Source organism: Nesoenas mayeri (assembly GCF_963082525.1).
Source record: "Nesoenas mayeri genome assembly, chromosome: 1".
In the NCBI taxonomy this organism is placed as follows: Eukaryota; Metazoa; Chordata; class Aves; order Columbiformes; family Columbidae; genus Nesoenas; species Nesoenas mayeri.
Genome location: NC_137541.1, coordinates 120,879,095 through 120,904,169, shown reverse-complemented (window position 1 = coordinate 120,904,169; position 25,075 = coordinate 120,879,095). Strand labels below are relative to the sequence as shown.

At 41.9% G+C, this 25,075-nt stretch overlaps 1 protein-coding gene across 2 annotated transcripts; it reads left to right on the top strand.

The window, feature by feature from the left end:
- Positions 1–1,019: 1,019 nt before the first annotated feature.
- On the top strand, positions 1,020–6,264 carry KCNJ15 (potassium inwardly rectifying channel subfamily J member 15; the record flags this gene model as incomplete). Of its 2 annotated transcripts, none has more annotated exons than XM_080363645.1 (2): positions 1,020–1,153; positions 5,118–6,264. In XM_080363645.1, the coding sequence occupies one exon, from the start codon at positions 5,134–5,136 to the stop codon at positions 6,262–6,264; it is 1,131 nt and encodes a 376-aa protein (XP_080219771.1). The 2 variants fall into 2 exon arrangements, with proteins under 2 accessions (XP_080219771.1, XP_080219770.1); XM_080363644.1 differs by lacking the exon at positions 1,020–1,153 and adding an exon at positions 4,693–4,760.
- Between the last annotated feature and the right edge of the window lie 18,811 nt (positions 6,265–25,075).

Genomic DNA, 25,075 nt, shown 5'->3' with positions numbered 1-25,075 from the left:
TTTTCACTTTCCTCATGCTGGTCTGTAAATGGTTGTTGCACTGGCCCTGCCATGAGGGATGAAAAACACATGGTGCTATTTCTTCAACCTCACCACTCGCCCCCATCTTGGGCACAGTCAGTTCTGCAGCCCCCAGGCACTACCCTGCCTGCAGATTTGGCTGTGTTTTTGCTTTTACCTGCTCCTGGGTGCCCGAGCCTGGGGACAGTCACCATTCACGGGGCTGCCCTACACTGATGGATAGCTCTACAGAGGGGTAGGGAGCTAAAAGCATGGCTTTGGGAACTGATTTTGACTTGAGGGAGTGTGTTTACAGGTCTCTTGACTCACTCTTTTTGTAAAAGAAAATGAAAATGTGTTAATTTAGTTTTTAAAGGTGGTATCTTTCGCCACATGGCTGAATGCCAGCCTGCCTATCACCAGTCTCGATGCTGATGAGTCCTAATGCTGAAGGACTCTTTAATGAAGGCCAAGGTAACAGCTTGATGGCTGCATGCTGCAGCTGGTGCCAGAGGTGAAGCATCCTTTTGCAAACACTGCTTCCTTCCCTCTACCTCTGCTCTCTCCTTTTGTATTCCATAACTCCACTACAGAGGATTCTGCTGGTTGACAATTGCATGGCATAACCTGGTACATAGCCCAGAAGGAGGAGGGTGTTCATGCTAGGCAGAGCATTGAGAATTGAGGAGGCACTTTTTATAACCTACTGAACCACATCAGACCTAGGAATGATCTAAAGATTATGTGGTTCTTTCCAATGTTTTCTTTACTCACTCCTAAAAAAAAATAGTCAAGCCTGCTAATGGTTTATGCTGGTTGAAAAAACAGTTCAAGTTTTGCCCCTGTATCAGAGTGGCAGTGAAGCATGTATGAGGGTTTGCTCAAGTGGCAAAGCATATCTGATTTGAAAAAAAGCAAACCACTGAGGCCATTCAAAAAAGTCATGCTCCTGTACACTTTTGATCAGTTGTGTCTGCCAAAAGAGATCTTGCACAAGCAAATCTGGCTTCATACAACAGGAACATTTTTGTGTGCATGCAAGCTGGCTTCGACTTTTTGATAATGTGCTCTTTGGAAGCAGTGCTAATGTGCTTGTTATATCCTTGGCTGCTGGAATTACCTCAATATCAAGGTATTCATGGTTGGTGGTTTGGTATGTAGCTCTATGTTTTATTGACTTTGTCTGTACTAAACTTCCTTATGAGCATGTGCTCTGATGGGGAGTCTCCTCTGGCTGTTCCAAAGGGCTGGTGAGGAAAGGAGGCAATTCACAGGACATTGGAGTGCTAGACAAATCAGAGACAATTTCAGTTTCTTCTCTATTGAAGTATCTGTTTCGTTAACTGTAATTCAGTTCACTTTCATTTGCAGCTACAGTTTGAATACGTTTTTTTTTACAGTAATAAAAAATACCTTACCAATGTAAATAATTTAGCTAATTGACAGTAGATGTTATTTTAACTTAAAAATGTATACTACTGTTGTTGTTCAGGCTTGTTTTATTACATTGCTTACTGTAGTAGACATGATTTTTCATTTAGAGGGAAAGAAACCAAGCATTCCAAAATCTTTCAGTGGAGGTGCTGGGGATGGTTGTTCAGGCACAGAATATCTGAGCTGCCTATATAAGGTATATGATGGGAAATAGTAATGCAGGTGTTATAACATGGGTTTATAACATACATACACCCATGAATCATTTATTGTGGACTATTGTACTGGTCACTTAACTCGGGAAGCAGTGGGGAAGTGGAGGGGAGAAGCCTCCTCTGAAGCCTGGTTTTGTTCCACTGTTGGTTTCATCAGAGTTTCTTCCACCAGATGACTGCTCCTGACTTCTGTCAGTGATAATTAAGGGGAGCAGAGACAGTGTTGCTCTGAGTTGGTGTGATCGATCCTCTCTTCCCCTATCAGTGTGGTAGAGAAAAAGGGAAATGTTTCTGCGGGGAAAGGAAACCAAGATCAGTTTCGCTGGAGAGGAAAAGAGCACTGGAGGAACTCAGGATCACACAGGAAAATATGATGTAAAAGAAAAAAAATAGGAAGCAAATCAACATCAAAAATACCCCACCATCAAAAAAAGCACCAGAAGCTGGCTGGAATCCATTTCAGGAAATCACTGTAAAGCTGAGTAACTTTGTCACATACAGAAATACAAATCAAGGGAGGACACAAAAGATGACAGAGGAGCTCTGATACAGCCTCTTTCATCTGTGGTGGACTGCAAAACTAACAACTCTGCCATGCTGACCCCACATGTGGAGGTCAGCTTTACACATGGCGACAGCAGAGAGGCACAGTGAGAAATGACTTTGGCTGTGAGTTGAAACACAGTCTGGAACATGCCAGACATGGCCTACGGCTGCAGCCAATCTTTACTTCTTGTGTTGAGCCTGAAATGGCAAATTTTGTAGCTGCCCTTTGTTGGCATAGCCCAGGAAAGACATTATTCCTTGCCACTACCTTTCTACCTCCTGTCTTGGTGGGAAACCTATTCTTTAGCATTCGGTATGTCCATGATCTTAGGTGTCCTTCACCAGCTTTGCACATGTGGTGGGATGCAGTGTCAGGATTTTCTCCATTCAGGGCTCCTGGACAGGGAACAACATATTTCAGGGAAGAGCAAAGGCAGGAGCAAGGACTCTTTGACAGGCCTTTGTGTGGGTCGAAACTGTGGACCCAGCTGGTGCTGCAGATGAGCGGTGCGGTGTATGAGTACCAGCTCTGGTATCTGAAGAACATATCAGACCCACAGTGCATGTAGGGTAGAGAGGTTCCTTACACCATGACCAGTGCATCCCAAACATGTCAGATTTATCACATATATGCTGACCACTTGTGCAGAAGCCAGTGTTTCTTGCACATGGTAGAGCCACAGTGAGTATGGTATGCCAAGGGTTCGTGTGCCCCTCACCTTGGGATACCCCTGACCCTGACTGGATAACTCTGACCTTCACCAAGCCTGTGAGCCCTGTCCGTGCCACACCAGCTCAAGCCCACCAGCTGGAGCACCGAGAAGGGAAGGTGGAGCCTTAGCTGCCTCCATCCTCGTGGCCTCCAAAGGAGGAGGAGCTGGCAGCCCTGGGGAGCTGCTCCCAGGAGCAGGCGTCCAGGTAGGCTGAGCAGGGGTATGGGATGGGGACATGTCCCTGGCATGGAGAGCCCATCTACCTCTTGGCATAGCAATTTGTAGCAGTGATTTTTTTTCTGACAGCTTAATGTTTGTACCTGAAATGAATGGCTAAGGGAAAATGTGCTTGAGAGGAAGAGGTGTACTTATTTTGGGACAGATTTTTGCATACGTTTTATATCCATGACTTATCCAGGGTGAGGTTCCGTGTGCAGAATAGACCCTCTTCACAAAGTAGTGTGCATTTTCCTGAAAGTCTTCCCATTAGAGGTTGCATGTATTTACGGCACACTGACAGTAGCACTTCATTTTGAGTTTGGCTAAAGAGCAGTTGCATGTATGCTCCTTCCTACCCCTACCCCTCCCACCCCCCCTCCCCCCAATTTCCTCCTGTTGTTCTTTTTTCAGATCACTTGAAGGTTTTTTCCTGTTTATTATCCGGACATGCTGTGCATTGTGTGTTGATTTGACTGTCACATAAGGAATCTCCTACTGGGGTCATTGATGCATTAATTTCTTATATATATATATATACGGCAATGGCTCCCAGACTATGGAAGAGAAATGCTGGTGATTTAAACAAAACTGGAATGAGCTACAGGTGTTACTGGGTGTTAAGTTTAATTACCCTTTCCCAGAAAACCTGCAACAGTGTGATGGGTATAGTCATAAAAAAAATTCTCCTTAATTGACATAACAGGAAAGGTACTTCATGAGCAATTATGCTGATGTCCTGGACTGGCACATGTGTGTACCACAAATATATCTTGTACTTCCTGCAAAATTCTTTTAAGTAGCTATAAGGAAGACATTCTCTTTTTTTTTTGTTCTTTTTTTTGGTGGTTCACGAAAACGAATCACTTAAGGCTCTTTTTGCGGAAAACAATGGAACAAAACAATGCTTTTTGTGCAACCTGCCAAAGCACAAAGGATGCATGGGACATTTTTTTTCTTTGTTGTTTTTGTCAGCAGGAAGTTTTGATGTCGGAAACGACTATAACATGCACTGTCCTTGCTCTACGTAATCATTGTCTCGTCTCACAAGCCGGGTCTTGTTACTTGCCTCATCCAGCTGGCACAGGCACTGTTCTGCTTCACTCTGTGGGCTTTGTTCAGTCCCGAGTGTCCCCACACTTAATCTCCATCCGGACTGATGCACAGTAAACAAACTTCAGGAGTCGAGTGGTCCAATGATTGCTCGGTTCGCACAGGTCAGGGCCCATGGCTAGAATGCTGACTTTGTGAATTGACTCCTTTTTTTTCCTTAGATGGCTTAAAACAGGACTGCTGTACAGTGCAAACGGCTTCTAAGAGTTTTCAGGTGTAAATATCCCTTTCCAAAACTCGACTTCGATGTGTTCAGGTCTGCTTTGTTTCCTCCTAGGTTAGTTGTAGGTTTGTGACAAAGAGCCAGATCCGACTGAGTAAATCACTTGTGGAAGTTAATTGTTCACAGTGAAAGCTGGTCTGGCTCATTTTTCGTCCGTCGCAGGAAGAGACAGAGGTGGTGTGCTGGATCTGCGTTCTAAACCAAGCATTGACGTGACTTTAATTTTGATCAGATGTCTCTCTTCAGGGCATTAAAGAAAACCTGCTCACTAATCAAAAAGAGACTCTTCTCCAGAGAAACGTAAGAAAAAAAAATTAATGCATTTTACAGAAATAAAGTACTAGTATAAAATTTCAGCTTGGTCAAATTTCTTTTGCAGGATATCATAAAAGAAACCTACTTCTCCATATTTGGCAGTCGCCAGAATCGAAGAATGTTTTGGGTTGTTTTATTTTTCCTGGAAAAAAAGAATATCGAATTATTTGTAATGTCAGATATTGTATGATGGTAACTTTATATACCAACTGTTTTTATTCACTGCTGCTGTGTTTAGATTATGTTTGTGCCTTCTTTCCATCAACATTTTCAAATGCTTTTCAGAATCAGTTATGTGCTTTGATTTCATTAAATAACAGTCTTCTTTTATTCTCCCCTTAGGACTGAAGCAGTGAGAATGGAACCCACAAAGATTAATATGTCTCGCCTGCCACTGGTTAATGGAGGCATCGATACTGTCATGCTCAAGGCACACAAACCCCGTGTGATGTCCAAAAGTGGTCACAGCAACGTGCGGATAGACAAAGTCGATGGCATTTACCTGCTCTACCTTCAAGACTTGTGGACTACAGTTATAGACATGAAGTGGAGGTACAAACTCACCTTATTTGCTGCTACTTTTGTTATGACCTGGTTCCTCTTTGGAGTTATCTACTATGCCATTGCATTCCTTCATGGTGATTTAGAAATAAACAAGTTCAATCCAAAGCGCGAGCCATGTGTCAAGAACGTAGACTCTCTGACTGGGGCATTTCTCTTCTCCCTGGAGTCACAAACAACCATTGGCTATGGATTTCGTTTCATTACAGAGGAGTGTCCTCATGCCATTTTCTTACTTGTGGCCCAACTGGTCATCACCACTTTGATTGAAATCTTCATCACAGGTACCTTTCTGGCCAAAATTGCAAGACCTAAAAAACGGGCAGAGACTATTAAATTCAGCCACTGTGCCGTCATCACTAAACACAATGGAGAACTTTGCCTGGTGATTAGGGTAGCAAATATGAGGAAGAGTCTTCTGATACAGTGTCAGCTGTCTGGGAAGCTTCTTCAGACATATGAAACCAAAGAAGGGGAGCGGATCCTGCTGAATCAAGCTAGTGTCAAGTTCAACGTTGACTCCTCTTCAGAGAGTCCTTTTCTCATTTTGCCTTTAACCTTCTACCATATTTTGGATGAGAGCAGCCCTTTGAGAGATCTCACACCCCAGAATCTCAAGGACAAGGACTTTGAGCTTGTAGTGCTCCTGAACGCCACAGTGGAGTCCACCAGTGCTGTTTGCCAAAGCAGGACTTCCTACATCCCTGAGGAGATCCACTGGGGCTATGAGTTCGTGCCTGTGGTTTCTCTGTCTCCAAATGGAAAGTACGTTGCAGATTTCAGTCAATTTGAGAAGATTAGGAGAAGCACAGATTCCAATTATTATAGTATGGACTCTGAAAAACAAAAACTAGAGGAGAAATACAGGCAGGAGGATCAAAGAGAGAGAGAATTGAGAACGATGTTATTACAGCAGAGCAATGTTTGATTGCATGGACAAAATATTCTGATTAATCCATTTTGCAAACTGAAAAAACATACTCTCTGTGCTGTATGTCCACTATGAAACAGCAGTGAAATCCTTTTCAGCAAATAGCTTTGATGTATAGTAAACCTATCCCTTAGGCTGAGCTGTTAATCAAGTATTTTGTAATTAGGTAGGGTTCCTTTGTTCATGATCGTGACTTAGCAAAGTTGGATTCGTATGAAGTGTCTGCCTTATACAACCGCTAAAAGCAGACACACCACTTTCCATTTGGAAAGTGAAACTAGATGCACTGTGCTGATTCCTTCAAATATTTATTTGACATAGTTTTACTGTGAACATGTATTCACAGAAACAGCATGCAGTACTGCTAGAAAAAGATACGCTCCTTTAAAATATATATATTTAAAATGTGTATTCTCGTACCAGGTATTGCCTTTGTGGCAATTCCTGGCACTGACAGACAGTTTGGTTGGACGTGGAAAGAGCCCACTGGGAGGTGATAAACTTCTGAAGTCTTGAAGGAGGATAACAGGGTAGTCATACTGGGTGCTGAGGAGTGATCACTCATTTTTAAACCTTGTCAATGCCTGATTTATGTGTAATAGCAAAAAGGGAAGATGAGGGCAAGACACATGAAATCATAACAGTAATCAACTAAAGTTAAAGCTGATTTGAGACACCTGGTTTTTATCCAATGTAAATAGTTTGTAATAGCAGTGTAACAATACATTTCTACAGATTGCTTGCTTTGCTACGGACAATATTTAATTTTGGTTAAAGGAAAACTGTATAATGTCTATAGACAATATTTGCTTTTTCTGGCAACCATAAAGGACAAGCATTCTTTTTATCCATTTCATTTTTGGTCTATTAAAATCCTTCGATTAATAAAGGAATTTAATTTGAACAGCTCCTGATCTTTTTGTGGCACAGGGGAGGGTGTGGTACCTCAGAGGTGCTGCAAAAGCCGAGTGCTTGGCAAAGGCAGTTGCATCCAGCACACAATCCAGGGACTCAGCAGCTGACAAAAGCAGTCAGATCGCAGGTAACAAACCAGGTAGCAGTGGTGGGCATGTAGCATGCCTATCATACTTAAGTCAGCTTTTGTAATGGGACTTAGAAATTATTTCTGACTCATATCACTTTGGCAACATTCTGAGTTCTAGAGATTGTGCACCTCTAAAGCTCTAGCAGGGAAAAGCTGTATTCAATATGAGTTTTGGGTCTGTGGGCCAGGTTTTGTGCTGAGAGCCACCAAGACCTGCAGTGATGAAAGGACTTTTCGCATCATTACACTTACTGTTACTGTGCAGCCTAGTGGAATGCAGTCCGGCAGTCTGCCATACGATATTCTATACAGTAAATGAATCTAGCTTGATGCCCAAAGAGGCATGCACCAAGTTGAGCACAGGGATGCCTGTGGCACCAGGAATGAATGTTTAAGAAGAAGGAAGCAGATGCTGTAGGGACTTGTGGTGATAATAGGGTCATGAGAGGCTAAAAGTCCTCATTTATGTAAATGGTTAGCTCTCCTGTGTCAGAAGCAAGAAAGTTTTCTCAGACCGTCATAATTGTGAGCCCACATAGCATTTTTGGAAATAATTCCCAGGTGGTACTGTGCTGTGTTTTCACACAGGTTTTCATTTGCAACAACATATAGAGAATGCCAAAATTTTAAATTACTGATTGTTAATTTTCAATTTTCCTTCACTTTGTCTGATTGCTTGTTTCATTGCAAGGAAGCACATATGCTCCATCAGTTTTTGCAGTCACTTTGCGTATCTGAGGTTCCCATTGTTTTGGGATGCCAAGGTGTAAGTGCACAGGTGTCTTAACCCTTCTTCTGCCATGCCTTAGCCTTCATGATTTTATAGTCAAACACACACTCTTTCAAACACACATTCTTTCTTATCTGGGTAAGTGCTTAGATCATTCCCAAAGTCATTGTCTCATCTGTATATTGACTGTAAAACACCTTCACCGAAAACAAGTGAGCTGGTTCTTCTCCAGAAATAGGTAGTGAGACACTATATAGTAGCATTATATACATACACTAGTATAATATATAACGCACTGTTATTCATTCATTCCAGCTGCAGTACAAATCTTACTCAGTAATGAGCTGTACTTTTCCTTCTTGTTTTTGTGCAAGCATAACCCACTGCCCTCTCTGTAAGTTAAGAGCAGAAGTGGCCTTGGAGGAGCATTCTTAGCTGCAAAGTACTAAACTGCAGTGGAAAAATATCATGACATGGATCTGATATGAATCACCAGCAAACTACAACCTCTCACTGCTTGTGGTAAGCTCTTCTGGTCGTGTAAACACAGCTATGGTGATTTGTCTTGGCTGAGGACTGACAGGGTGGAGAACCAGAAAGAAAAATTTCCATGGCCATCCTAAAGCTGTCTTACCCATGAGTAAGGACCATCCTGCCCACATGGTGACTGAGGGTGTGAGAGCCTTCTTGTCTGCCAGCTTCTTGTCCCAAAGATGTTGGGGCAGATCATCCACAGCTCCAGCAGATCAGGTCCCTACAGAACCAGCAACAGCACCTCCTCCCTCCTGTCCTTGCACCACAAATGGAAGATACTGCTTTGAGAACCACTGAATTGGATGATTATATCAGTCTCTAAAATTTACGAACTTTATAAATAAATTTAAATTAAATCAGAATCTATAATTTTAGGGCCTAAAGAAAGCGGTGGAGCCCTGTGTCCTTGTATGCACTAAGTACGCAAGTGTGTTTGTCAAGTAAATCCTCCATTCTAGTCACTAGATCAGTCAGAAAAAAAATAGTCATGGTAAATTAAAATACACTTTTTAAAATTTACAGAAGAATATTACATATTTATCATTCTTTTATTGGTGAGTTATCAGAGAGCAGAACATTTTTAGAGTAGTTTTCATTATTTGGACTTGTACAGCACACAGCTGAATGGGAACCTATTTCAGCTCATGGACTGTTTCTGCACTATTTGCTTTGGCTTCAATACTTCATTGTTTTTTTTTGTTTGTTTGTTTTTGGTTTTGTTTTTTTTTGTTTTTTGTTTTTTTTTTTTTTTCCCTGCTGAGGTAGGTTATTCAAGAAGCCTAATTTCACTTCTCTTCCTTCCTTGAAATGGCTTAGGAAGGGAAGAAATGAACTCCCAGAGACTGCAGTCTGACTGTGCCATAGTCAAATCCACCATCCTTCACAAACGTTTCACTTCTTCCAAATTGAAGACAATGTTTGTAGAAAGCCAGGAATTTGACGGAGGAACACAGTGGTGTCCATAACGATGTGGTTGTCTAATTTTATGAACAGAGGTAGGAGTGCAAATAGCCGTTAGATCTAAAAGATACTGGGAAAGGGGATGTAAACTGGAAAAACAGAGAGGAAAAAAGCCTTGTCATGCACACTCATATCCATCTGTATGACTGAATATTTGCTACTTCCATAGGATGCCAGGTTAAAAAAAAAAACAACTCTCTCAGATTTTCTGAGATGACTCAAAGGACTGGAAAAAGTGAATGCAGTTCTGTATTTGAACAAACGTTCCAGATAACTTCTGAAGGTGTTTGATCAGTGTTAGTTTGATGACAGCCTCATTTTGAAAGAGAACAGGTAAGACTCTGTGACAACTCTATTAAATCCATGATGGAGAGAAGCTTAAAAAAGCTGTATGTTCTAGCTTTTGCTTATACGTTGCTAGTATACAGTTTGGCTGCAAAACAGTCATGTCTTCATCACCCTCATATTGTTGGGATTACATGAATAAAGGAATGTTACCCTGTCTTGCCTTCTCAGCCTTCAGCAGATATTCTCTTCAAATAGTAGATTACCAGAACAGAGCCCTTTTAATGCAACAGGTACTGGTTGAACATCCTGTACCTATACGGCTTGAAAGAGCTTTTGGAGCATTTCCAGGATGTCATATATTCCCTCAGCAGACTGTTCAGAGCTGTCCTGTCCTGTCGTAGAACATAGTACATGCAGGAAAACAACGTAATTCCACAAGTAGCACGGCATATGTATGCTTTTTTGCGTTTTTTGCATCTTCTCTTAAGAATAAATTCCACAATGGTCAATGTGCACCTCACCACATTGCATGACAAATTCATTCATTCTTTACTATCCCTTGCAAATATTTATCCAGACAAAATATGATGTGATGACCAACATTAGTGATATTGAAAGGACAAGTGTTTAAGGACATAAGTTTTATGACTCTGACAGACACATTGCCATCAGTCTTTCATGGCAGACGAAGACTGTACTGCTCTACCTGACTGCATGTCTCCTTTGTCCAAGGTCAGGATCCTCAGGAACAACAGCAGAATGGAATATTGTCTGGAATTACTGAGGCTCCAGATGAGATTCAAATTTGTGGCAGGTTCTGATGAAACCAAAACCAGCTTGTGGAGGTAAGTTGGTGCTAAGATCCTGCACTGGGGAGATGCAAGACGTGCTCTCTGTACTGCTGACTTTCATGTAGAGCAAAAATATCTGATGGAGGCAGAAACATAAAGCTGTCTTCAGCCACCCTTGCTGTATATTTACTCTCCTGTGGGAACACACCAGCCTCAAACTAAAATCCAGTGAGCCTGGGTTGCTATACATTACACAGGGATGAGGTGTCTGAAGAAAAGACTTAACAGAGGTCAGATGGCTCCAATACTCATTAATGGCTTTTGCAGAACAACTTGTTCACCTCACATAGACCTATTACAACATCTTTTCCCTGCTACCACTCATATTAAGCATCTAATTATCTAACATGGTTAGGATAATAATTTATCTTTCCTTTGTAACAAAGATATGTACTTGTTTCATAATCAGAGTAAGATTTCACTTAACAACTGCAGTTAAACCACAGTTTTCAAGTTAGGGAATTGTTATTCGTTCTTTACTCTAAGAAATTGGTAAAATGGTCTGTGAAATGTACCCTTCACTGTGCTCCAAAATAAAAAGTATCTCAAAATAAATATCAAAGTCCAAGATCTGGAATGAATTAGGTGATTCATGCTGAAGGGCCAATCTTGCTAGTTATCGGAAAAAGAACAGATGGTTATTTTCAGAAAAAAGTATTATAAATGCTACCCTGATGGCAGACAAAGTTCAGAAAGAACAGTATATACCATAGCAGCCTATGAAAGATGCTTGTTGTGAGTCAGGATAGTTTTTCATTATGAAGCTGTGGGTGTATATCTGTTTTCCTGTGAGAAACAAAGTTTTAGGCAATGTTCATTTCCCAAAGCATGTCCAACTGCTATTCATGTGAAAGAACCACTCAGTTCAGTCTCAGTGTACCCATCAGGTGTCTAGGGAAGGTCAGAATGGAGGTTGAGTATAATTCCCAGTGAGATCCCCACACTTCTTCCTCCCTCTCTCCTCTGCTGTCTCCCATGAATTCATTTTGAGGGGATCTGTTCTGAATACCAAGTGTCCTGAAACAGCAGTGAATAGCAAATGGTATTGCTACAAATTCTGTATGAACATGATGCACCTCTAAAAACTGCAGACTTGGGTCCACGTTATGACAGTTTATGGCTTGAAAAAATCAGGAAAATGTTTACCAAAAGAAAGGAAAGAAAAAGAGGAACAGATAAATACCTTTTCTAAGTGTTCAGTTCTTCAGAACTGAGACTTGTGTTCCTCTTCACATAAGTTGCACTTAAGTGTAAGGTGAGCTGATTTTTAGTTCCTAGAAAACTGCCATAAAATCGTATTTTGACATATCTGGATGAATATGATAGCTGATCTTTTCTCCTTTAACCAAAGCGCTTGGCAGCTAGAACAGGCACACAAAACTTATGTTTTGAAAACCAGAAATTTTTCAGTCTTCCAGGTGATACATTGAAAAATGTTTACTCAGCTATGAAATGTCTATTAATGAAACACTGATTGCTTTATCCTGGCAATTTTATTTATACTAACGTCACAAACCTAGTCAAATCTTTTGTTCTGAGAAGAAATAAGTCAGCTAAGTTTCTTCCCCAGTAGACCTCTGCTGTTCCCTAGTTCTACAGAAAAATGAGAGCTTGTCTGCACATGGAGTTATTCCAGTGCAATTATTTAACAACTTCAAGTAACTCAGTCCTGAGCGATAGTACACGTGGATGCTGCAAGACTGGAATGCGGGTGTCTCTCCCTGCATCAGCTTCTCTGATTTTCATGACAGAATCCATAAGAAATAAAAAAAGAAATAATCATATTGCCAAATTACTTTCTTCATTTTACCACTCCCCAGCTTTACAGCTTCTCTTATTCCAGATGCATTTATTTGCATGTGCAGACAAGCCCCAGACTGTGAGGAGTTTTGCCCATGGAAATGGTCCTTCTCAGGAATTCTTTCTGGGTGTTAATGTCACTGAAATTCAGAGGACAAATTCTTGGCTTCACAGTTGCCCTTTCTGCAGCAGCCTGGTGTTTCAAAGACACTGTAAACCTGATTCAGGAAGCCAGCTGAACCTTTTCTCTGGCAAAGAGAGAAGCATCATCAAGACCAGGCTATTTCCACTGGAAAAATGAGCCTCATTTTGTTCAAGAAATGAATGTGCTGTAATGAAATTTTACAACCTCCATAATAAGCCCATTATCGAGATTGTGACAAAATGTGAAAAAGCTTTAAACTTCCAGTAGTTTCATGTTAACCCAGAAGAATTGTAGCCAGCTCTAGTTCTGTTTCATGATGATCAGTTGGTGTGAGATACAGGTTTGTTTAAAGACTGTGTTTTACAACCATAAATTTGACTTTTTAGCTGGAATTTGAACTTAGACTTCATTGCTAATCTATGGTCAGTGACTGAACTGGTATTTCACAAGTTTGCCTGTGGACTTTCATATTCTGAAAGTGTCTGTCTTAAACCTGCAAACTGATATCACCATCTCATCACCAGGTATCTATGTCATACCTGAATACAACTGCTAAATAATAATAACTCTGCCTATTTTGCTTTCACTCCTCTTTAGAGCAGGAGGTTCTTGAGTGCTTTATTAAAGCAGTCAATGTGATTTACTGTCATTCCTCTTCGTAGCTGGGAAGCTGTGGCACAGAATAGTGAAACAGCAAGGGTAACCCAGCAGGTCAAAGCTGGAAGTGCCAGTAAGAAGTGTGAAAGCAGGAGAACTGAATTTTAGTTCACTGAGGCTACAATTAGGTCACATTTGGCATGCAAATATTTTTAATACATTTGAGGCTACCTGAGAAGTGGTATGTATCAGATTTTCTATCTCATCCTCCTATCATCCAGGGGATAGGTCAAATTCACACAGATGTTTGTCCATTGTGATAAACGCCACTGTTACTGGTACAATTGTTGTTCTGCTCCTCAGTTCTTTTGGTCAGCCCATGATACCATTCCTGCCTGCTAGGACAGCATCTCTGGTAATTTTTTTGTATGCCTGCTCAGTTTCACTCTCTCCTTGGCCTCCTCTCACAAACATTTGTAAAGTAAAAATCCATTTACTCTCTCAGCCTGTCAACAGGAAAGGTGGATTGACACTGCTGAGACCTGTGGCTCTATCTCCAGGCCCAGCATGGACAGGACACAGGTCTGAATGAGACCCACGCAGGTGATGTGTCCTGAACCTGTCCAGAGTTGCCATCTGAGGCACCCCACGAAGTCCTTGGGAAGCAAAGCTTATGAAGAACTTAGTGGTTTTTTGGACTTTATCTGAATTTCTTCAGTTATTTGAGGACTGGAGTCACTGCATTGTACACAGGTACTTTCTCTACCCAGACTGGACAGTATTTGACAAGAGCAAGCTCTGCAACTTAATGCTATTAACTGATGGTTAAAATACACGATCGTGTTCTCCATCATCCTTCTCCTACCTAACTTCTGCCAGAGAGCTTTCTTGGGAAACTTATGTTCACAGCTAGGTTTAGGGAACAGACAGCTGGTACAGGGCAAGAATATGTTAGCTTATAACCACACCTATTCTGATGAAGCTTTGTCTAAAATAGCTTCAATTTTCAGGCAGTTACTGAGTGATTTGTGGGGGTGATGGAATAACACTCTAGAAGGAATTAAACTGCAAACAAACTGAGGGGCTGGGCACTAAATGGAAATATTCTAAATGTGAAGAGACCAACTCCAAATGCGGGCTTGGGTTACAGAAATAGAGTATTTGCTGCTAGGAATGCATTTCCAGTCCCACTCCTGGGTCAGTACGTGTCATGACACCAAATATGTATGTACATGGTGATCTGCAGTATAACTAATTCAGTTGCTGGCAAAACGCATGGTACACCAGACATGATCCAAAGTCCCCTGAAGTCAAGGGCCCCTTCCATTGACTTCAAAGGACTCTGGATCTGCGCTGCAGGGATGGCAAGCCAAGCTCACTGCTGGAACAAATGATGACAACTCCATGGAAGCCAATGTAACTGTTTGCTTGTGCCAACAGTGAATCTGGCCGATACACTTTGTTCTGCAGCGATCAGAGGATGCATAATTCATTCAGTGGTTTGGAAGGTGATTAAATTTTCATGGCCATCAGCATATCAGCCTTGTTATGTACCAAATTACATTTTGACTATATGAAACAGTTATTTTTCACAATCTTTTATTTAAATGCTCCCTCTTCATTGTTGTTGAAGCAGTCACTGTTTGCTCATTCTCTTTATCTAAAATGCTACTTAATCTTTGAAGCCTTCCTTTTCACATAGTGGTAAAGTAATAAAATTGATTGTATGATTATGAGTCTGGTTTTCATTTACTGAAGTGTTGATAGAGGAGAAATGAAATCACATTACTTGTAAAAGTGCAGAGTGGAAATAACTCTGGACATTACTAGCTCTAGTGAACACAGCAGTAATTCTGAGCTGGCTCAATACTGACTATTTTCAATTCAGGCATTTTAATTCAGAGGAGACTGTCAAAGCATTGTATTTTGTCTTCTCTTTACTAGAAAGTCTTGGTGATAAATCCATTATTCAGAGATTCATGCAAGAACCTAATGTAGACTGTAACGGCAACATTTATGATCACAAGACCACACAGACAAAAATAATAAATAGGAGAGAATTATGGAGGACAGCCTGGTATTTCTTCCCCTTTCTATTATTTTATTTAAGTTCGTAGGCTGACTGCTTGTTTTATTGGATTTGTTCATATTAGCAACCTGACAAATGACTACCATCTGTGGATTGTGGCAAATTAAATACTCCACAGTTTTCCATCCCTTTTTGGCCAGCTGAATGAATAGCCTTAATCCAGACAACAGATGTCAAGTGGGGTATAGCTTTTTATGAACACAAAAAACATATATGAAAAAAATATACATTACATTTTCACAAGGGGAAGCAGTGAATGTTATCAGAGGCTCAAACTTACAAGCCTTATGCTAATTTCAGTCTAGGCAGGAGCAATTTTGTGGCAGTGCAGAAAAATGGTGCTTGAGGAAAAGCAAATAAATATTGCACTATTTCATTCTTTTTTGTTCATTTATCCTTATAAGCATCACCAGTGACCAATAAGGAGGAAAAACTCTATTAAAAATGCTTATTGCACCTGCCTCCTTCTTCAGTTTGGAGATTTCTTCCCCTTCAGGCAGACAGCAGCCCCGTAAATAGTTAATCTGGAGTTTGGCACATCTAAGAGATCTGTGATGGAGGAAGGAACAAGTTAGTGATGGGTGGAAATCTCTGACAATGCCAATAAAAAGGTATCCCAATTACTATTCCTAAACATGATCATCAGTAAATTGGTAACAATTTAACAGCCCTTGTAAGGAGATATGCTAAAGTGATTAGGTTTAATTAATATAGAGTCATTTATCAGAAAGAAATGATTCAGGGTGACAATTTCTCATTCATGTCTTTGTGAAGGGGGAGGTGCATACTCCAGACTGGCTTTGCATAATTTCCTTCGTTTCCCGTTGTTTGCACAGGAGCGAGGCCTTGATTGTGTCCTGGGTATTGTACTGCCTGGAACCGAGCTCACTGGAATATCAGAATGATACATGCTTATCTTTCAAAGGTGAAAATCCTTTCAGCCTATTAAGAGTCTTTACAATTGCATTTGCAGTAAGTTCAGCCTACCTGGGAAAGGCTTTAGATCTGGGATGTTCATAATTCAGGATAAAATGTCTCACTTTTCGCCATGGTGTCAACGTTTCTGTCACACGTGAGGTAGGCACCTACATGGACAACCTACAATGAGGTAGATTTTGTGTGATGGTCACTTCTCAGGAGCACAAGGCCCAGGAAGAAATGGGTGAGGATGATTCAGACATTGTACTGAATGTGAAATGTAATTCAAAGCATGCTGCTGAAGGTGGACCCTTAGTGTCCCTGAATATAGGCTGGGATAGCAGTGGTGACATAATCCGGCCTGCAGCTTTCTGCTGGCTGATGTCACATGGGTGACATAAGCCCTATGAGCACATTTTGGCCTGCATGACATGGTGGTTATGTGCATGTGTGGGGACTTGGTACTAGCCCCTCCATTTCACAACCCAGCAGCCCCATTACACAGTCTGCTTGAGTCTTCACCTCTTCAACTACAATCAGTTCTCCCCTAGTCTTATTATGTTGCTCCAAGGGCAAGTATCACATCACACTGCCTTTAACAGCAGCAGTAATCAGTTTTTGGACTGAATGCTGCTCTCACAAGCCTTTCTAACAGCAGTTTGATGGGACTAATGAAGTCCCATCTGCTTAAGAAAAGCCCCTCGAGCACAGACCGACATTGGGGAATATTTTTCGTGCCTCTGACAAGTCGGTTGGAATTTCTAATCTATAGCTCTCCCACAGCTGCAGGCACCCCTCCAAAATGGGTCTGTCTTGAGGTATTTATAACGTGTCTGTCACCAGGGTAGCCAAGCACCACATAGAAATGTGGCACCCAGGTTTGCAGCTGATGCAGCTCGTCATCATTTTGTCTCCCAGGTTCCCCGCCCTGGCATGCTTCCTATGGCGTTCGCTCAAAAAGAACTTGTTGCAAATGTTCCTTCCTGCAAAAGCTCGCTCATGGGAATAGTGTGCAAGCCTGGCACCTGCTGCCCTACAGATCAGCATCCCCTCCACAGAGAGAGCCTTCAGACAAGTCTCTACTCTTTCTGTTGGTGAGTTTGGGCTAGCATAGAAACATAGTATCATTTCGGTTGGAAAAGACCTTTAAGACTTTAAAGATCATTGAGTCCAACCATTAACTTAACACTGTCAAATCCGCCTCTAAACCATGTCACATGCAATAGACTTCAGATGCTGCAGTGAACAGCTATATTTAGCTGAATAGCATTTATACCATCTCTTCAGACTCTTTCTGAATTAACTTTCAGTGTCTAAATCTATTGAGCTTGTCGGGTGAATACTTTGCAAGGATCAGAAGCCAATGTAGAGCATTGCACTTGGCCTGACAAAGCCATGAACTGTTTTCCCCTCTAAGCTCCTTTCTGGCCATTTCTGAAGGTATTTCAAACTGAACTACCTATCTAATAGCCTGATCAGCCATTTCCTTTCATTTGTCTGCAGTTTTCTTCCCTTCCTTGTGTTCTGCTCAATATTTACTCATTGGATAGTAATCTTATCTTAAAGATGAAATTTCTGCTCTTCAAAGTAAATATGCAGCTTGGTCTGCTAGTAAGTTATCTGTAAAGTAGCTGATAAAGGAATATCACTCCCAAGAAGTACTGGTCTGATCCAGATCTGAAGCCAAGGTAAAGACCTGGGACTCCAGAAATAAGCCAAGGAATTAAAACATTTGTTCTGTCTAACTGAAATATATGTCTGGAAGAGTTGCTAGACGAACCTACCCAGTGCTTCACAAACCAACACCACCACTGGGTTTTGTACACACTTGCATGTCTGAAGCTTGACAGTTTTACAAAATATGTTTGGGGAAAAACACTCTTAAGTGACATTTAGGTTACAAACAGCTGAGAATTCGTGGGGTAACAGGCATTCCTGTGAAGTGTGGCAGCCCTGTGCCCACCCAACCAGTCACTCAGTCCACCTAGTAAGGCTCAAGTACGGGTACTTGCTGAGCTTCCATGATTGGGTAAGTCTTTTGTGTAAGCCCTCTGAACAGAACAGAGCTTTTACTCACTCCACTTTTGCAGATGCTCACAGGGCATATTCTCCTAGAGGCAGACAATCCAAGGGATGGGAATCTCAGGCAGAAATTGCTAACACTCCCTTTCTTTTTTCTTTCCTAAGGTTTCAAACCTGGAGAAAACAGGTTTGCAGTGGCCTAGCAGCAGCCTCCCTAGTGCTCTCTGCTAGATCTATCTCTTGCACATTTGCTGAACCCTATACTTACAGAAGGTCACAGACACAGAGCCAGATTCTGCCACTGATTTCCTATGTTTTCCCTAGAGAGCAGCCTCATGGACTTCCAAGGTATTGCCCACAAAGCAAACAACTGCTTCCACTCATCTGGCCCTCAATAGTTGTGTTACGTGTTTGCTTTGCCCACACGCTGCTCCACAGAGACTATCACAAACCATGGAAAATTTCAAAATTCGCCTTTGGAATTCCTGCGTGTTTTGAATGGGGGAAGGGGCTGGGCTTGCATCCAAATTAAATTTAGATTGGATTTGTGGCTCGAAGCTGACCCAGGACTAGAGTTCATATTCATATTTGAGGAATGGAAAACTCATGGATTTGTCTGATGAGCATTCTTACCAAAACATCTGCTACCCTTGGATTTGAGGCACACATGAAGCAAGTCACAGAATATCCTCTCAGCATCTACCGATTTCCATGGTATGAACAGAAGATCTTACAGTCAAGCCCTAAAACCAGGCTACAGGAGCCTTATGATTTTCTAATTCTTATGCTGAACAGTATCCACTGCAGCAGGTTTGCTTATGGGGACCAAAGCCCTGGAGATTAAAAAGATATTGTGACTTCTAGCCCCCATATGATACCTAGACTATGCTCAAGATGGCACTTCATCCTAATCTAGCTGGGGGAGAGTGAACTTCCACTGCTATGACTTATGGAGGTGAGCACGCTTGCTGCACTGGCCAGGGCACTGGGACTGGGCTAAGGGACTTGTGGCACTCGGTAGGTTTGTATTGCAAATACGCATTGCTGTTTACTCTTTGAACTTGATTCTGCAAGTGGCAGGGATTAATAAAGCATACTTCTTCTCGGAGTTTTTCATTCATTTCTGGGAGATCTCCTTCTCCAATATCTTACAACACTATGTCAAATGACACACTCAAAAGAAGATGGGGTCTTCAAAACTGCTGAGGGTGGCATCTCTCTTAGCTTATAGAAGAAATGCACTTTTTATGAGGAATATCATGACTTGACCACAGACCAGCAGTGTCAGATGATATATGCACCAGGTCCTCCTAGGTAATGTGCTCCAGCATTGCTAGAAACAAATCTGTTTGCTCTTTTATCAGTGCAGCACACACAGCACCAATTTTCCATTCATTCCATTGCTGATTCAAAAGGGAAAGAAGCCAAACCTTTCGCTTTTCCAGTGTTCGTTAAAGCACAAGCATTTTATTTGGAGACTGAGAAAATAATTGTTTAAATTCTTAAATTAGATTCCTGTACTGCCAAAGATATCCATTCAGAAACCACACAGCAGGTCCCTAGCGACTTTCAGACTGGCATAAACATCATGAGACCTTAAAAAACAAGAAAATATGGGATTTCTTTTTCTTTCTTTCTTTCTTTCTTTCTTTCTTTCTTTCTTTCTTTCTGTCTTTCTTTCTTTCTGTCTTTCTGTCTTTCTTTCTTTTTTTTTCTTTCTTTCTTTCTTTCTTTTTCTTTCTTTCTTTCTTTCTTTCTCTTTCTCTCTTTCTTTCTTTCTCTCTTTCTTTCTTTCTTTCTTTCTTTCTTTCTTTCTCTCCCTCTTTCTTTCTCTCCCTCTTTCTTTCTCTCTCTCTCCCTTTCTCTCCCTCTTTCTCTCTTTCTCTCTCTCTTGCTTTCTCATTTTCTTTCTTGCTTTCTGTCTTGCTTTCTTGCTTTCTCTCACTTTCTCATTTTTTCTCTTTCATGCTTTCTCTCTCTCTCTCTTTCTCTCTCCCTTCCATTTCTCTCTCACTCTCTACCTCTCTCTCTTCTTCCAGCATTAATGTTTTAAAGCTTTTCTCTGGACCACTAGAAGTTGAGAAATTTGTTCTTCAGTAGAAGCTGAGATTCAGCTGTAATCACAAGAAGCTAGGAAATGAAGTTTTCAGAAAAACCCAAATGTTGTGAGACTTCTGCCATTACAAGAACATGCCACACTGAGCTGCTACAGAAGCTCCAGATAACTGAGAGAACCAACAAAGTTTCCACTGGCACAGAAGCTCAGCTGCACACCATTTATTTAATTGCTTTTTAGTTTATAATTGGTGACAGTAATTTCATGGCTACTTTTATTACTATTTATTGTCTATATTAGAGTAACACCTACAGACCATGGCCAGACACAAGATACTCTACACACTATGAGAAAGAGCTATTAACCTCAGAAGCTACAGTCTTAAAGAACGAGATGAACAAAGGGAGGAAGAAATGAAAGATTATCTCTCCCTTCCCCTTTCGCAGACAGACACTGGAACACGATGAGATGGAGTGACTTTCCCACGCTGTCTCAGGAAGTCCATGGCAGAGCTCAAAACTGAACCTTGATGCTGATTTCCAGGCAGCTGTCTTATCCTCAAAGCCTTCCCTTCAGCCAAAAGTCAAAGAAATGAGAGTAGTAACACTCAGACAGAAACCTGAGGGCTGTCATGAGGCTCTGCTCTGCCTTTCCCCACCACTGCCTGTGTAGGGAAGGCACCCAGGTGGCCAGGGTCCCTGTTAGGGCAGAAGGGTCCCTCACCCAAGTGTCCCTGGGTGTGGAGAGCCATGTTCCTACAGCATGGACCCTGGCAGATGAGCTATGACCTGATGGTGAGTGCAGGACACGTTCTGACACACAGCACAGGGAGGTATCAGAAGCACTGATGCACAATGTGAACAGCAGTGGTCATTCACCCCCATCCTCCCAAGGGCTCCCTGTGCCCTCCTAGGCGATAGCTGCCTGCCAGCTCTCAGGTGGCTCATTCTGGTCCAAGAGGAAAGAAAACAAGAACGACTTCGCTTTCTGTATCATGACGGGAACAAAGGAACAAATTATACTGTTCTTGAAAATCAATGCATTACGGAGAAATATCTCAGAGCTGGCAGGAATATTACTTTGATTAAAAAAGAATGGGATTGCCGGTAAACTTCCTGTATTTTAAGAAATTTGTCTGACCTTATCAGAACACAGACTGGGGGTGCTGAATTACCTTCCACATACCTGGGAAACTATCTAATGTAAATACATTTTATGACTCCCAACTATATATTATTAGGTAATAAACTTAATGACTTTATGAAGGTTATTAAGAGAAACCATATAAACTGTATCAGGGTCCAGGAACAGGAAAACATAAACAGGTAAGTAAACTACTTGTTTTCAGGATAAGGCGACTTAAGGTTGTATCAAAAGATAGTAAGCAGTGCTGTTCAGTTCAAAAGTCTTGTCTCCAGGGCATTGAAAATTATGTATTGGTGGAGCTTGGGATCAAAAGGAGATTACAGAACTAAAAACCTTTTCTGGTAGGATGTAAGAGGACAGGTAAGCACAAGTAACTATCAGATTTGCTTCTGCAAAGAAAGAGTGGGATGAGCCTCCTCAGAAGCAGGGAAGGATCAAGCCTTAGGAAGGGGCTATAATCAGGTTTTCTGGGTTTGGTTTGGTTTTGTTTATTTGTGGTTGCTGTTTTTCTTTTTTTTTTTTTTTTTTTTTTGCAGTGGGGGGTCGCAGGGGGATTGGGAGGGAGGGGTGGTTAGTTGTTTTTTTCTTTTTTTTTTTTTTCTCCGAAGTGCATTTTACTTAAGTAAAAGTCATTGATTCTACAGGCTATGCCTGCTACTGAAGAGCCTTATCACTGCCCCATCTGACATAACAAACTCGTTTGGCTTGAGAGTTGTGGAGTGTTGTGGAAAATGCAGAAAGTGCCTCAAACAGCAGCTGGCAGTACCTGGGGACCTGGGGGACCTGGGGAGACCTGAGGGGACCTGGGGGGATCTGAGGGATGATGTCTCCCCTAGCACAGTGTGAGCTGGGGATTAGGGAATGGGAGAGGTTGTTCAGAAAGCATGTGGATCTCTCTGGCTCAGAGAGGTTTTTTGTTTGCTGACTCTGGCAGCAACAGGGCTGTACTGAAAACTATTCCTCTTCTGGGTGCATCTCATGGGACAAAGTGTGCTCCCTGTCACCCTGGACCTTGACACGGACCCATCCCTGCCATGACAGGTCCAGGGGCTGCGCTGCTCCTGGTCAACATGGTGGCTACTTCTGGGCCTCAGCAGCCCCATGGCTTCACCTGCTGCCCTTCTCCTTACCACCATCACAGGAATAAGCTGCTGCCATCACCGGTCACGCGGCTCTGGGTCTTGAAAGAAGAAAGAAGATTTGTTGTTTACTTTGGAAGGCGTTTACAACCCCCTTTTGTGATTACAGATCACACACAAAGGACAATCTCTGTCATTTTTTCTCTGATCCCTACTCAGATATTTTTCCAGGGCTGATACCAATCTTGTTGGCTGCAAATACAGGTACCCTTTCCTTCCTGGGCTGCTCTCTCCTTTCTCATGGTTATCCAAGTAAAATAAATTATTTACAACAGACTTCGTCTTTACAGTATATTCAATTAAGTAAGAGGGCTCCCGTTTAAAGGCTGCTCTGTGGAAATATTCCCTGGCCTTTGATAGGAGCTACAATAAGGTAAGCTTTTTTTACTATGTAAATGGACAGATACTTTAGAAGCATGTTTTGATTCTCCTAGAATGGGTCTGTAGGAGTACACATAGGCCAGCTGATGGAGAGCAACACATCTTTCATACACACATGAAGAAAAAGTTCTCTGATCCTGGGCACCCTGAGCCTTGACTGAAATGCACACAGCTCATGGGTGAGCAGCCCACTGACTCTGCTGGGCAGTGGTTCGGCCCCACACAGGAATGTAAACACACATCTGCTTTTGGGGGCTTTTTTTTTCTCCTGTGCTGAAGGTGGCACTGCTCAGCTGGGGAAGCCAGGCAGGAATCACCTCAAGGACCTGGTGCAGATAACACACTATCCCAGGATCAGCTCCATGGGTGCCATCTCTGGGTTGTTTCATGGGTTTCAAAGGCTAGGATGGCCCAAGAAAAATATGAAAAACAAGTGCATCTGCAGCGATTTGGTGATGTGTCTTAGACCTACCGGAATCACAGAGGTTTTGTCATTTTAGTTCCCCATTTAACAAGAGGGTAATTACACATCATACAGTCACCTTTCCCCTTTCTGTCCTCAAAGAGTACTGACATTTCCTAGAAGAGCATTAGGTCAACAAAACATGACAGATTGCTGTCTATCTTTTCTTTAATATTTACATTCTATTTAACTGATCTTTGAGGTTTCCCAATGATGGATACGCGTTGTTTTTCTTCAGACCAGATGGGCAGGTATAACCAGAGAGCAGCACAATTTCTGACTCAATGCCAAAGCAGAGGGTGAAGGCAGTGCTGGTTGGCCAAGGGCAGCAGTTAGAAGAGTTTGCAGCTCTACTGCAGGTGCTTGGGGTTCAACCTACACGATGGTACCAATAAACAACACTTTTGTTCATTTCCCATTATCTAGTAACTGCCGTTCTTTTCTGACACGACTATTTGCACTCTCTTATCTTCCTCATCATGTAAACCTCAGCAAACCCATTAAGCCATGGGCGCATGGGAACACTAGCTGCAAGAGAAAGCTGTGGCAGCTCTGCTTTGCAATACTGGCTGCCACAGACATGCCATAGGCCTGAGCCCAGCGTTTCTGAAAGACTGCCTCAAGCTTTGAGGTGGAGAATGACTTGTCTGCCACCAGTAACTTCCTCCCATAAATTTAATGTTCTTCTGTTTGGGAGAAAAGGTCACTTTGGAAGCCGGTCCTGGACAATGAAATCATCTGCCCACAGGAACTGTGGGCTATCTCATTCCTTGTCACCCTCTAATACACACACAGAAGAATGAGAATATATTTTAAAAAGTGCATCTTAAAACCCTGAAAGTACTAAATCAAAACACAACATTACACAAGTAATTTTTCCTCTGGGAAAGGAAAACCAAACCACATGCACCATATATTAATCATGTGATTTAATGTACTCCTGGAAAAAAGCAGTATACTAAAAAAAAAATAAAGAAAGAAACTATGGATAGTAGAACAGCTTGGGCAGCACTGCTCGCTAAATTCACAGAGTCATTTCCATTAAGCTGAAGTAGAGGATGTGGGAGATGCACAGAGAGGCATTTCTAGTGTGTTGTTTTGTTTGGTTTTTTTTCCCTCCAGAGTGGAATCAAACCTTCAATCAACAGGAAAAGTTAAATGAGAGGGCTGTAGAGGGCATGGATGAGAAGTAAGTCTCTCTCTCTCACACACACATACACATTAAAAATGCATGGTCTTTGAAGCAAAGGTTAAAAAAAAAGATTCCACAGGGCTCGTGACCCTCCTGAGACTCAGTGCAGCATGTATACAGCAGGACAGAGGACTCGGGGCTGACAGCTTCCTGCTCTGTCAAGGCAACAGGATGAGTCCCAGCACGGCCCTGTGCATGCCCCGCGCTTGCGTAATGTCACTGTTGCTGCCTCTGAGCCCTCCCATTTCCTTTGGCGAATAAACACCTCTGCTTCCTCTTGATTCTCCCAACAGATACTTGACGACTGAGCTTCTCAATTTCCTCATGAGAAATGAAGAAAAGTCTAGGTTTTTCCCAGTTGCGCATATCCCCCCAATTATAACCTTGGCACGCATCAAGAAATTACTTCCTCTTTCATCAGTGAAACCTTTGCACAAGCCTCTCTTGGCTCC